Source organism: Xyrauchen texanus, chromosome 44 (assembly GCF_025860055.1).
Source record: "Xyrauchen texanus isolate HMW12.3.18 chromosome 44, RBS_HiC_50CHRs, whole genome shotgun sequence".
NCBI classification, from domain to species: domain Eukaryota; kingdom Metazoa; phylum Chordata; class Actinopteri; order Cypriniformes; family Catostomidae; genus Xyrauchen; species Xyrauchen texanus.
In genome coordinates, this window is record NC_068319.1 from 31,240,098 (window position 1) to 31,255,694 (window position 15,597).

At 39.4% G+C, this 15,597-nt stretch overlaps 1 protein-coding gene across 5 annotated transcripts in view; it reads right to left on the reverse strand.

The window, feature by feature from the left end:
• Positions 1-15,597, reverse strand: part of LOC127636774 (pro-neuregulin-1, membrane-bound isoform-like) — a 64,297-nt gene that overhangs the window by 38,728 nt on the left and 9,972 nt on the right. For 2 of the 5 annotated variants that reach the window (XM_052117494.1, XM_052117495.1), the window contains exon 1: positions 742-2,056. The exons of the other annotated variants lie outside the window; for them this stretch is intronic. In XM_052117494.1, coding sequence (XP_051973454.1) covers positions 742-1,411 — 670 coding nt within the window. In that variant the 5' untranslated portion in view covers positions 1,412-2,056. Of the gene's footprint in view, positions 1-741; positions 2,057-15,597 lie in introns of those variants that run through there. 5 annotated transcript variants of the gene reach the window in all.

Here is a 15,597-nt window from a genome sequence, read left to right on the forward strand (position 1 = left end):
GAGCAGTATAGTATTACCGGCGATCATCTTTCTCTGGAGGGCTATTGGCTTGTCTTTGTGCAGTCTCTGACCTTGAAATGGAGCCTTGCCAACAGGAAGTGTCTTCCTCTTACTGCAGCATTGCTGCATTATCACATGCGCATCTCAAGAGCTGCAACTGATGAAACTCATGGGGGCAGGTAACTGGTAATACTGTTTAGATTTGACACAATAATTGTCAAGCAGCTTCAAAGGAAATCACTTTGAACACCCAGGTCGAGTTAGGTATTCTTACAGGGCTTGGTCACAAGAGTTTACCCCACATCTGACAAGATACAACATGTCTGCTCTCAAGAAATGAACTACGCAACTGGAATTCCATCCTGCTCTTACATCATAAAGAAACAAGTTTCTTTGACAGTTAATATACATAATAAACCATGAATGCAGATATTTAGAAATGTAACAAGAACCAGCAAGGATGTAACCAAATGTTCAATGTGTAAAACATATTGATCAACCTCTAATCTGAAAATTGTGTGGGGGTGACATCTTAATAACTATGGTGGTTATAACAGCCCTGAAAACTAAAGTGACTTCAAGTAATATTTCCTGATTAATGTGTAACAATTACAATGGCATCATTAACTTTGGATTTATGCACTCTAACCCAAACAGAGACATTTCAGCATCATTTTTCAAGTAAATTGAATGCAGTCAACTCAAGCTGGCTCTTTGATGTAGCACACAGATTGTACTTACAGGTTCTTGCAATGATTTCATTAGATTCGTGTGTTTGTGATGGATATTGTCTGTCATTCTGAGCAGGTTTGAAGGTGCTCTTGGGGCTGGGTGTAGACGCAGGGTTTGCAAGGGTAGTCACTGCTGCAGTGGGTGTAAAAACGGCCACCTTTGATGAGGGGGGCTCGAAAGGCCCGGCTGTGGACTCCCCCTCCAAAAAGACCTTGGGTTGTCCTGGGACGCTTGGAGTTGTCAGGGTGGGGAGTGAGTTTGATAGAGTATTTTGAGTGGGGGCAGAATCAATGAGAAGATCGTGTCCTATGCGCTTGAGATCAAGGTGGGTCGGTGGCTCATATTCAAAGATCTTGTCCACAATGACCCACTTAAGTCCGGCGGTGCAGAGGGCTAGACTCAGCAAGCAGGCCAGGATGGGCAGGATGCAGATTTTTTCAGAGCGAACGCAGTTACGCACTCGCTCCAGCTCGAGGCACACGCAACATGCAGCCGCAGGCAAAGGCATGCATCCCAGAGGACCACGCTCACTGCTGTTGCTGTCCCCTACCGCAACCTCCTCCTCTTCAGGCGTCTCTTTCGTAGCGACCTCAGACAAGACATCCGACGTAGCCTCTAGACACTCAGCGTCTTGAGATGAGAGTCCGGCAGAGATGTCCTCTGCCGCCTCTGACTTCATCTCTCCCTGTCTCTCTGTGTTTGAGAAGCAGCTGTCCAGACTTCCTCTAGCTCATCGCATTACGCAGCAGTGGAGTCAGGCATGCTGCCTTGTAAAGTGTTCTTTCCATTATCAGATCACCAGCGAGGGGGAAGGGACATGCACATGACTCTCAGTGGAATAACCTTGTTACAAGGGGAAGTGCTTGGACTTCTGTGGCTCTAATTTCCAGGTTTGTTCTCACGGTCTCCAATGGAGCAGCAAGAAAAACAGCAGCAGAATGTCTATAAATAAGATGCTCTGGAGACGGCCACGTGAGGATGCCCGAGGGTGGACCCAGCCTCAGAGCCTGTCAGAGAGCTCCGAAAAACATACAGCACTCACCTGAGGGCAGGGCTGAAGGAGAGGAGCTGGGGCGGGCACACTCTGGGCTAAGGTTCATGCTGTCGTGTGTCCGCTAGCCATCGCTGAAAACGGCTGAATCATCCAGAAGCAGTGGGTGCAGGTCTGATCAAAGCGCTACCTCCTCGGAGCAAGACTCACAAGCTCCACTCGAATTGACACGGAAGGAGGAGTAGATAAGAGTGAAGATTACACACACACCCATCCTCTTCCTCCTCTCTCTCCATGACAGCGACACACACACACACACTCTGTCTCTCTCTCTGTCTGGTATGTCTCTCCCTCTCTCACACAGCAGAGCTGGGCAAGTCTGCACTTGATCCAATTAGAAGAACAGCAGCGAATGAAAGCATCCCTCGCCCTCTCTATCTCTCTCTCTCTCTCTCATTCACTCCTCCTGTCATTGATTCTGCAGTGGATGTGGATAGAGTCGTATCACACACACTGACGTGATGATTCTCAGGGAAATATATGCTATTGTTTCTATTAGTGGGTGACCGATATGGGTTTTTGTTCAATGGCCGGTACTGATCTGAGAGCAGGGTGGCCAATGCCTGATATTATTCATGTATATACTGTACATGAGTATTTAACACATAACAAGACATGGACTTTTTAAAATCACTGTAGATGAATATATAAATGAAAGAGCCTATCTTCTTTTTGGTTTTTACCATTTTAATGACCTTTTTAACTTCACTTATATATAAATGTTTATGTGGTGTGACAAATAATTTTTAAAGTACAAACATTCCATAAAATTTCTTAATTAAAAAGATCATAAAAGCTGCATGCAAGATTATTATAAAATCATTTTTAAAACAGCATTTAGCAAAATGTCAACTTCTCAAAAGTATTCAGTGTCAACTAGCCATATATTACAATTTAATGACAGTAATTGGGGGATTGTCATGAAACCTGTCAAGAAAATGTCCTTACTACAATAAATACAACAAGTAAGAAGTAATATTTTGCATATAGAAAATAGAGCCTATTTTTTGGTTAATTAAGATTTGTTTTCATTGTGACATTATTTTCTTGACAGATTTCATGCGTATCACCCAATTGAGATGTACACAAAGTTGTTGAAATGAAATACACACTTATTTTATCTCCTTAAAATTAACTATTTTATTGATGTTTTTATTCTTCTCAAACCCGAAATCAGAAATAGTTATTTTTATCAACTGACAAAGCTGTCAGTAGATTTTGGAACTGTCATGAGGGGGAGGAAGCACTTCTGTTAACCGGTCAAGTGGCCATGAATTAAAAAGTTTCACTAGATCTCACAGCATCACCCAGTCACTTGCCAGAACACTGTGTTTTAAATCACAGAGCTAATGTAAAGGCTAAATAGATTTGTTTGATCAGAGGCAATGGTACATATATCAAGTATGCCCTTTACTGGGCTATAATCACATTTGGCAATACAGGCCGAAGGATCGCTGACTCAGGGGATAAGATATCACGGGGGGTCTGGAACCGCCCCTTCCACAGCACATACATACTGAATGAGGAACTGAATCCTCAGGGAAAACTGTAGACGCATCAGAAATGTTCAGTGTGTTTTCATGTAATTAAACATACTACATATTATATTCATATTCATTTGTGCAAACACACAATGCAAGAACAATACCTTTAATGACATAAATCAACTTAAACAAACATAAACACAAAGACACACACACAAACACACACACACAGCGGCAGCGTGTGTCTCTCTCTCTCTCTCTCTCTCTCTCTCTCTCTCTAACTGGCACCCCTGGCTCATCTTTATCCTCCTCCCGGCTGATTAGGATAACTCTGTGCCGAGCGTGTGTACTCACGGCCGGCCACGCCCTCCTCCTCGTCACAATGTCCCGCAAATGTCTTGATAGATTTCATGAGATTCACCATTTTCTAACAAGAAGGTCTCTAATCTCCCGAGTTAACTCCCCCAGACACACACCATCTGTTTATCAGATTAGTGCAGATTTAGACATGTTCTTCACACCATCATTGCCTGTGTAAGTTATCCGTAGTGTTTAAACTCAAACATACACACTAACAACCACTAATATTAACTAAGCCCTCATATATAGCAACCTGGATGATGACTAGTTACCATTACCAGATGAACTGGGATTAATGGCCTCACAAATGATATAGGTGAATAGGACAGATACTGAGGTGGTTTAAGTCCCCTCAGGCCTATTAAGCTGCAGTCTGTCTCATTGCCATTAGACTCTGAGAGTTATATCTACTCGAGGGTATGTAGGAGATTTACACCAGAACAGCAGGGTCATAATGTCAGGTCAACAGGGTTGACCTTTCACTCTGATAGAGGAGAGGAAATGGACTGTCATTGTCCAGTGCAAGAGGGATGCTAACTTCCCGATATTACATGAACAACAAGGGAAAAGCCAAAACATGCCTTATTAAACAGATTGTCCTGGATGCTAATTGGTCAATATAGCATTTCAGCTATGCTAAATATCCGCTATAGTAACAGCTCTGATATGAAACACCCATTCACCAGACACTGTGTGTATCACTGCGCAGCACCCATATAGAGAACATCTCTTAACCGCAGTTTACATGTCAGGGATTATCTTCTATAATTAATAAAGCAATCAAGTCTATATTATATTTTAATATAGTCACACCTAAAGGGTGTTGTCAGGAGCACTATATACATGGCTGTGAGCAGTGCTGGGTGTAATCTGATTACTATGTCATTTTTAATCTTTACTGTTACTACAATTTTGTCATAAAGAGGTGTAATGCATTTTAAATTCTTGTAATCAGATCAAAGTTACTGACTGTCAATTAAGCTAATTACTTTTAAAGGGTTAGTTCAGCCAAAAATGAAAATTCTCTCATTTACTCACCTCACAATGCAAGCGAATATTGACCAGAACTCCAAAAGCTTCAAAAAGGAGTTCTGGTCAATATACTCTTTTTTAAAATCATTGGCTTAGTAACAGATTTGTGTTTAAACAGCAGCCAAAGACAAGTTTCCTTTCAAACTTAATCTGCAGTTCCGGTGTAAATTAGTCAAATCACAACTAGAGCAGTCAATTAAATCACTGATTTTGTGCCTTTAATTATTTAAAAGTATATAATTGTATAAAAATATGTTAAATGAATGCAATTAAACATGTCACATGATCTGTTTCTAAATTGTATAATAAGGACATTCGCTTCATGTTTTTGCCAGGCCACAGTTAGCACAGCCCCAAAACATCTAGATGGAGCAAAATGAAACAGAGTACGGGAATCTCCAGATATCCATTTACAGAGCTTAGACGCTGAATTTAATTAATCATCTACTTACATTTGAATCAAAACCATAGTTTTGATTTTCCACCAAAAAATGTGGTTACTACAGTATTACGATAGTAAAACAATGGTTCATATTTCAAGGGTTAAACAAATAGGGTAACAACATTAAATTAAACATATATTTATACTTATTAGTATAGACCACTTATATATACAATCATTCCCCTTCATTTGGGGCTTTTCAAATCAAATACTGCTATATATGCAAATCATTGTGAATAATACAATGAATTAATCAGCATATCATGTATTTCATTTTAATGAAATGTTTTATTGATTGACAGCCCTGCTAAAAACATAATCATTGATGTTCAAGATCAGTCAAATAAACAGTGAAAAATACGAAAACCTTAATTGTAATTACTCAAGAAGTGAAATGAGAAAAAATATTTTCCAGGAAGTGTTAATCCATATATAGGAAGTTATGGTGAAATAGGAGATGATACAGATTGTGAGAGATCTGACCTGAATAACGTCTGATCAGATTTGAAATGACGGTGAAATGGCGCTGGTTTGGCATGTGACGGGTTACTGCATTAAGAAATGAGGTGCTTCTCATGCCAAACACACTGAGACAAAAGTTTCATTAAACGCTGAACAAGGTCTCGGGCACCAATTCAATAACACTGCTCATCAAACAATGAGGAGCTTTTAAAGGAATCGAGCATCCGTTTCTGCCGCTGCAATTGCTGGATGAAAAGATTTCTCTCTCTTTCAGCAGCCCGTCAGTGAGTTCACATCAGTAAAGAGACATGGCGCTGGCCAGCTGGAGTCAGACACGCAAGGTCATGTCTGTGTATGTGTTTGTGCCCTCACCTCTGCTCGCACGCCAGACTGGTGCCGGCACTGCAGCATCATTCATCTCACGCACACTAACACACACACACACACACACACACACACACACACACACACACACACACACACACACACACACACACACACACACACACACACACTCACGCAAACACTTAATCACACACACACACTCACACACACACACACACACACACACACACACACACACACACACACACACACACACACACACACACACATGTTGTGTTTCCATGTTTTATGGGGACTTTCCATAGACATAATGGTTTTTATACTGTACAAACTTTATATTCTATCCCCTAAACCTAACCCTACCCCTAAACCTAACCCTCACAGAAAACTTTCTGCATTTTTACATTTTCAAAAAACATAATTTAGTATGATTTATAAGCTGTTTTCCTCATGGGGACCGACAAAATGTCCCCACAACGTCAAAAATTTCGGGTTTTACTATCCTTATGGGGACATTTGGTCCCCACAAAGTAATAAATACACGCTCACACTCACACACACAAACACACACACACACACATTCAATCAATTAATAATGATAAAATCCTGATAGATAAAGTCCCACCCTACATACTTTTTCTTGCTTGACTACACCACACATCTGGATATATGCAGGTTAAAACACTTTTCTCCATCAGTTGTTTATTATTGATGAATTACTGCTACCACGTTCAATAAACACAAAAATTTCTTTTAAATAAAAATAATTTGAATGCCAGTTTTCATTGAGTGTTAATAGTGCGATGTTTATTGCGCCAAGCAAATAGCAGAGTTTGTGAATGAAGCGCAATCTACAAAGAGACTAATTTACAAAAAAAGGAGGCATGTTGCGAATGACAAGATGCAGCACTATTTTAGCACTAATTGTGCCTGCTGAAACAAGATTGTAGGAGGTTAGTGAAGAAGACAGGTTTTTTGCACTGAAATACTGTGAGCAAAAGTGGCGCAACTGGGAATTTGCCCTGAAATTCTTATTTTATGTCTTATTTTCTAACAGCCATTTTTTGTAATATAATAAACTATGGCATGTTATCTGCAAAGTGCATCTGCATCTAGTTAATGTGTCATTTTATATAAAAGAGTTTTTGCTCTGCTCTGCAGTGTGCATCACTCATGCTGCTATAATTATTCATGCAATCTAAGGGGAGCGTTCCCAAATCACTCGCTGGACGTGTGTGGCGTGACTGAGGATAAACACAAGAGCTTGTCTGTTCTGAACACACTGCAGTCTACAGATATACAGGAGATCCAGAGAACTTCTTTGTGTCGAAGAAGCCAAACTAGGGGTTTCTGTTTCATTCATAAATTTTCTTCGGAGCCGATCGGTTGTGTATGCGGTATGCGGTTCCTTTCTACGCGGAAGTGCATGATGAGCTGACGAGAATGTGGAGGACACCCTTCTCCACCCGTCACCGTGCTCACTTCCCTCGATGGCGGAACAGCCCACGGGTACATGGCGGTCCCCCAGGTGGACAGAGCAGTTGCGATCCACCTGTGCCCCGAGAATGCCGCCACCTGGTGGGGTCACCCTGTGCTCCCCTCCAAGGCCTGTAGGATGACGTCTTCACTGACCTCCAAAGCCTACAGCGCCACCGGACAGGCCACTTCCGCTCTGCATGCCTTGACCCTCCTGCAATTCCACGAGGCCAAGGCCCTTAAAGATCTGCACTTGGGTGGTCCTGATCCTGACGTGCTGCAGTAACTGTGCTCAGCGACCGACCTCGCCCTCAGGGCAACGAAGGTCACAGTGCGGTCACTCGGGCAGGCGATGGCCACTCTCGTGGTTCAGGAACCGCTTTAACTCTATGCGAGAAACATAGAGAGAGAAAAGGTGTGGCTGGTGCAGCCTGCTCCCATGCTTGACACATCGCCTTGTTCCCCCCTGTCGGGGGTAAAGAACCAGAAGGCTTTGATGATTTTATGGGGCTTTGGGGAAGGGTAAGTGCAGCCTGGCACAGCCGGTCACTTTGGCATGTAAAATACCTGCCCGCACCTGTATCAGCAGTACACGTACATGGCTCAGTGCATGGCATGATTTAAATTGGACCCCTAATGTTGCTTCTTTGACACAACGTTGAAGTAAGCGACAGACGTGGAACGTCTAGGTTACGGATGTAACCTCCGTTCCCTGATGGAGGGAACGAGACGATGTGTCCTCCCGGTCACGTCGCTGAACTGAGCCACTGTTATGGCCGAACCATTGTCCTTTTCTCATAGATCAGAGAATGTTGTGTAAGGCTCTCAAGAGAGACCCCTAGTGTCGCTTCTTCGACACAATGTCTCGTTCCCTCCATCAGGGAATGGAGGTTACATACGTAACCTAGACGATTTTGCTGTTTCAGAAGGAATTTGGAATTTGTATTCAACTGATCAAAAAGTATAGTCAGGACATTACTGATGTAAAAAACAACATCACTAATACTTTCTGATCATTTCATCACTCCAACACCTTATCCTTGAGTAATCATACTAAATTGATCATTTGATACTAGAAAATCACTTGCCATTATATCAAACACAGTTGAAAGCTATTTGGTTTGTTAAATGAAGTTTAACATTGTCTTTGTGTTTGTTTTTGAGTTGCCAGAGTATGCAATAGACTGGCATATCTTAAGGTCAATATTAGAAAAGAAACAGCTTTCTCTAGAAACTCGTCAGTCAATCATTGTTTTGAGGAATGAAGGCTCTACAATGCTTGAAATTGCCAAAAAACTGCAGATTTCATACAAAGGTGTACACTACAGTCTTCAAAGACAAAGGACAACTGTCTCTAACAAGGACAGAAAGAGATGTGGAAGACCAGATGTACAACTAAACAAGAGGATGAGTACATCAGAGTCTCTAGTTTGAGAAATAGACGCCTCACATGTCCTCAGCTGACAGCTTCATTGAATTCTACCCGCTAAACACCAGTTTCATGTACAACAGTAAAGAGAAGATCAGGGGTGCAGGCCTTATGAGAAGAAACAGAAAAACAAAAAGAAAAGGTTTGAGTGGGCAAAGAAACACAGACATTGGACAACAGATAATTGGAAAAGAGTGTTATGGATCTGAACCCCATTGAGCTTTTGTGGGATCAGCTAGACTGTAAGGTGTGTGAGAAGAGCCCGACAAGAGACATATCTATGACAAGTCCTACAGGAAGTGTGGGGTGAAATGTCAAGTGCTACAGGAAGTGTGGGGTGAAAGGTCATCTGAGTATCTGAACAAACTGACCGCTAGAACAAGGATCTGCAAAGCTGTTATTGCTGCAAATGGAGGATTTTTTGATGAGAACTCTTTGAAGTAGTTTAAGAAGTTCTGAACACTTTATTAAAATTATAATAGTAATTTTTCACATTATTAATGTCCTAACTATACATTGTGATCTGATGAATGCCACTTTGGTGAATAAAAGTACCAATTTCTTTCCATAAGAGCAAAATCTGTACATTATTCTGCCAGTGTATATTCCCATCAGCTCTTCATCATGCTGAATTTTTCACATTAGGAAAGCAGGATTGCACAACCTCTTCTCTGTTATATTTTGTCTATCACTAGTTAAACTAGACCCTCTCCACAGTCCTCTATGGACCTGTGCATGTCTAGACACACTAACTGAAACCTGACCAGTTCAGATAGCAACTTAGAAAAACAATCAGACATGTAACGGATGGAATGAATGATACTGGGTCCAAATAGCACATGAATGACATCTTTGCTTGTTTTTGCAGAAAGTACTAATGGATTATCCTGCAGTACACCTGGACTTCACTGGCCACACAACTCAGAGTCTAGTGACCAGCACAACAGCAGACATATATTCACTGCATGAGCTCATTTGGCCATTGGGGTTCTGCTGAGACAAAATATAATGAAACTGACCCTCAACTGTGACTCATAGTCTGACGATAGCAAGATGGATACGACCAGACACAGAATTAGCAAACAATGTCACTAAAACTACACCAGACATGACAGAGAACATTACAAGATCATTTGTGGAGATGTGCGTTCCTCTTACTTCCAAAATAAACAAGATTTATAGTTAGTTCCCAGTCCTCTGATTGGACAAGTGCCACACAAGTACGCTTTCAGCTAAATTTGACTACATCTGTGCCGTTTTCTTCCACCGAAAATACTTTCAAAAACACTCTCTAGTTCCACATGCTTTGGAAAACAATGACATTAAGAAAACAGAAAACTTTTCAACTGAAAACATTTTAGTGTGGAGAGTGGGAAATGGAAAACCCGGAGCTGGAGTGATTGGAGAACGCTTTCAATAGGAGGCTTGGTGAGAGGCAAATCTTGCTGCTTGCACTTCTTTTGCAATTATTTTCATTGGAGGACAAGACATATATGAACTAACTGCACATTTTTTCTCTAAAATGTGTGTTATTCAACATGAATGACTTTTTATTAGATGAAACATATTAAAATGGCAATATAACACCATTGACAGCCGTGCTGACATTCAGTGCAACAGCATTATTACGAGTGTGATATTACTGAAATATAATCACATGCTGTATTAGTCCACAAATCAGAGTATAAATGAATTAACAGAGATCTCTAGAAATATCCCTTTCATTAGTTAAATCTTAAAGACACTCTCACTTACAGGTCAGATATTTTCACTTTAGCATTAGTCAGCTCTCTCGAAACATCTTAGCAAACGGAAACAGTGCCCTCTATTTCAAAGTAAAGTATTCTTCAATGTATTACTGTGCCAAGATCTCTTATGTGGATGTTTATTGCGATAAACGTTATTTGAACATTGTGCAGCCAAAAATATTAAACACAGCTGTGATAAACATTGTGAATGATCTGTGAAAATGATTGAAAAATTATATCAGTTGTGAGATCAATAGAATAGAATGGAGAGAGAGAGAGAGAGAGAGAGAGCGAGAGAGAGAGAGATAATAATAATAATAATCCGCCTCAGGACACGGACACCCTCATCTACACAATCCGGCCCAACCAAATGATTCATACACAAAAAGAAAAGTACCGAACTTATTGGAATGAAACAACAGAAAAACAAAGCAAACTACAATGTTATTTGACCCTAAACAGAGATTACACGACAGCAGAATACCTGAGTACAGTCAGAGATCACAAACTGAGGAAACACATGACGAGGTACAGACTGAGCGACCACAGACATACTATAGAGAAGGGCAGAGACAGACAGACAGACAGACAGTCTGACTATAGAGAAGGGCAAATACAGACAGAGCTGCATGTCCTGAGAGGGCAGGTTATGCCCGTACTGTAGCCAAGGACAAATAGAAACAGCGCTGCACTTCTTAACCACCTGCCCTAATTATAATGAAATTCGAACACACTTCTTTCCCAAATTTGAAATGATTTGTCCCAACTTCAAAAAGAATGATGCACAAGCTCAATATTTACTTAGTGAACAAAGAGACTGCATTTCACTAGCAGCAAAATACATCAACTCCTGCCACAAAAAGAGGGAAGAGTCGACCAAACAGTGATGCGCCCATTTACACACACACTACACACACACACACACACACACACACACACACACACACACACACACACACACACACACACACACACCACTGAAAGTATATACACTGTTAATTATATATATATATATATATATATATATATATATATATATATATATATATTATAATTTTAATTTTTTCCACATTTGTTCAATACAGAATTTGTTCTACTGTTATTTTTCATGCTCATATAAATGCTTTGGCAATACAATGTACAATTTGTCATGCCAATAAAGCTCATTTGAATTTGAATTTGAATTGAGAGAGAGAGAGAGAGATTGCTTCCTTTCAATGCGACAAATAAAAAGCTCTGATGAATTTGGTGGAAGTGTACGAGAAAGAGCTAATGATGGCCGGCAGTCTCACGTTACTAGAGAGGAGCGCTTACATGGAGAACCTGAAGGAAACCACTCAGACAAAATCCCACAAATCAATAAGTCGTAAAGCCATACATTCAGAGATTCAGCCCTTGAAAAGGAGATGGGTGTAGCATTTGGAAACATACTGAGTTTAGTCTGGTTAAGGGCACAAATGTTAGTTCTTAAAGGGCTTCTGTTCATCACCTCTCTAACATATCACAGTTATCCATTCAACCAGGTGAATTACAGGAAAATTGCTGGGTTGCCTTTACTGGTTAATGTACCAAATGTGCTGTTCACACATACCATCAATATGGAAATGTACAGGTAATGTTACAACTTCGCATTAAGGAAAATTGCCAGAGCAAAAAAAGGGTTTGTGTTCATACATGACCTGTAATCTGGATATTGTAGGTAAAAAAGGATGTTTGTGTGAATGCGACTTATGATACAGTATGAAGGTCACCTTCTCTTCAAAGTCATTTAACGCAAGTCAGTTCACTCTGCAGACATCTTGGTAAAACTTGGCAGCTTCTTTCACCTGATTCAAGTACAGCTTCTATCTACCAGGGTTTGGCAAAATTCTGAATTTACTGTAAGATTGGCCTCTTTTCAATTGAGTTGGAATTTGAATGAAATGACAGGAAGAGGAATTTAATGAATTACAATTCAAAGACATTCAAAACAATTATAATTTCCAACCTGGTCTCATAGAATCATGTGACTATGCCTACATTTTTACAAAATGATTTTTACGTGGCTCGTTGTACAAATTGCGGCAGTGAAATGAACAATAGAGGTGCTACAACAACAATAAACACCTCCACCAGGCCAAGGCCCTTAAAGTTTAAGTGTTAATAAACACTTACTTTTCACCTGTTCCTCACTAAAGGCTATTTTATGACATCTAAACACGTTTACAATAGCGCATCACTTGTAAAGCAATACATTTGAACATTTTCATCACATAAACAACTACATTTATTAACTTGCTCAAGCTTGATTTAAATTGTGCAGTAACTCAACTGATAGAGCGTTGCACTTCTGATGTGAAGCAGCGGGGTACGAGTCCTGAAGCGTACACGAGTCGACACGTGAACCCAAAGTGTCATAGAAGCACCACAAAATGACGTGGTTGTGTTTTCCATATCACATTTGTTTAAGGTTTAAGGTTTAGGGAAGGAAGTCAGATTTGTTGATTTAAAAATCGTTAGAACACTGCTGTAAGCGATTTTAGCCGTTCAGAAATGTCCACAACCTGAGCCGTTGGATTAGCCACAGCCCCTCTGTCCAAAACCCGCACTCCAAAGATACCAAATGAGCTTTATTGAGAACGATATCAAGCAGGAGCAGTTGTCAAAAACAACAGAAGCAAAATAGTGCCCTCAACTGACAACTGTTATTAGCAACATGGTATAAAAATGTCATTAAGCCTCAATAATGTGCTGCAACTACAATACTATGAGACCGTGCAAAATGATTGACAGGTAGAAAAATACAAGGGATACTTTTTATTAAGTTTAATTCAGTAAAGAAATTCACTGTAAAAAAACTATTGTTATCAAGTGTTTTTGTCTTGTTTTCCATTTTAAAATGTTTAAAAATCCTTAAAACCAGATACATTTAATTGAGAAGCAGCATATAAGATATTTAGACTTGCTTTAAGAGAATGTATCTTAAATAGACAGTAAGTGTTTTTTGTATATAAGTGTATTTTTCACTTGGTTAAACTTCTGCGAGTGCAGTAAAGACTAAATATAGTTATATTCAAGATATATTCTCTAAAAGCAAGTCTAAATATCTTATATGCTGCTTCTCAGTTGAATGCATCTTTATTAAAGGACTGTTTTATTGTAAACAAGCCAAAACAAAAACAAATCAAAACAAATCAAAACATATTTTGTTGCAATGTATATTGGGGAGAAGACTCTCTCACTTTTCTGTTCACTTCAATCCATCTTTAACTAAACAAAAAACTCTTATTAATAAAGCTGCATATTGCCAATGTTCCTCATGATAAGAAATGCACAGTGACATATATTTTTGATTTAATAAGTCACGAGCCATCGCGTTATAATCTAGCTTTAGCAAGTGCGGGCTCGAGGGATGAGCGTCCCCGCAATAGAGTTTGTATCAGCCTGATGCAGTTTCAATCTCTCCCCCTTAGATCAGGACATTCACGCAACTCATAGAAGAGGTGCTGACCACACAGAAAAATGCCATAGTCAGAGTTTGAAATTAATTGACCTGCTTCGTATTATTTGAACTTTAAGAAAGTTAGAACGCATTTAAGATGTGTTTCCTTTAAAGAGCTCCGACTCCTGAATTTACTTATTTGGTATTTTTTATAATTCCCTTGTACTTTGTGATGTACATCACCTGAAGCTGTTTGGAAAGTTTAGAGTGCATCTGTGATCTGTGTAATTCTTTCTCTCCTCAGTCAGAACTGCAGTGCTGTTCTCACGCATCATCATTAGTTTAATGTGATCTCATGTTACATTTTACAAATATTTTTGTAAAAAATTTGTAATATTTTACAAAAAAATAAAGTCGACTAATCATTTCAGCCCCAAAGTAAATATATTGAAATTGAATACATAGGGTGCATGTCAAATATTTATTCTTAATATCACTTATTGTCTCTGGAAATACCCCAGATGTTGTGTGCATAGTAACATGTTTGATCATTTATACTGAAAAATGAAATGTGTTATTGGAAACTAACAGCAGTTAAATTCATTTGAATGTTTCAATCGGTGAGCTGATTGGCTCATTTAACTGTAAAGAATTAGTTTTTGCCAGACAAATTAATTAAAAAAGAACAGAAGCATGTTAAACTAAACTAAAAACCTTTCTTTAAAGCAGTCTAATAAGTGCCATTACACTAATATAACGTGTGCTTTCATATTAAATAACTTATTCTTAATTAGATATGTGCGGCGTCAATATCAGGGCAGGATAACAGTGATTAACATGAACAGAGAGGCTTGTTTTCACTGTCCTAAAGCCTGAAAGAAGATATGAATGAACTGACACACTTTTCTCTTGGCAATTTAGTCAGATGTTCTGCTCTAATAGAAAAATTCATTAAAAAGCCAAATTCACCAGAGCAGCAGACTGATCAGTTCTGCAGGACCTTCATTTTGCTTTCAGGAGATATTTATGGCCCACAGGTTTTGATCAATATCAGAATTTGGGCTGTAATAAGTTTGAGTGTGCAAATAGGTGGAAAACATGAGTTTAAGAAGGTGATGATGGACAAAGCAAAGCGAATGGGGCATGACATAATGTAGGCTTGGAAAGAAATAAATGCATGTGGCATGAAGAACTTTTCCCTTTCTTTGAAAACTAACCAGTGAAACTAAAACTAGTTAGCTGCAACAGCTCATAAAAAATTGATTAAATATAACCCCAATTCCGAAAATGTTGGGAGAGTGTGAAGAATGCTAATAAAACCAAAAAGGTTTGTAAATTACATACATTATATGATGTTTCACCTTGTGTATTTCATTGTTTTTTTTTAATGTTCAGTAATTTCAAATCAGATGATTGCAACACGCTCCAAAAATGTTGAGACGGGTTAATTTAAGACTAATAACAATTTGACGAGTGAAATAGGAAACAGGAGACGTTAAACAAGCAATTGTGTCATAGTATATAAGGAGCCTCCAAAAACAGCCTAGACCTTCAAGAGCAAGGATCATTCAAGACTTGTCAATAGAAGATGCTTCAGAAAATAATCCAGCACTTT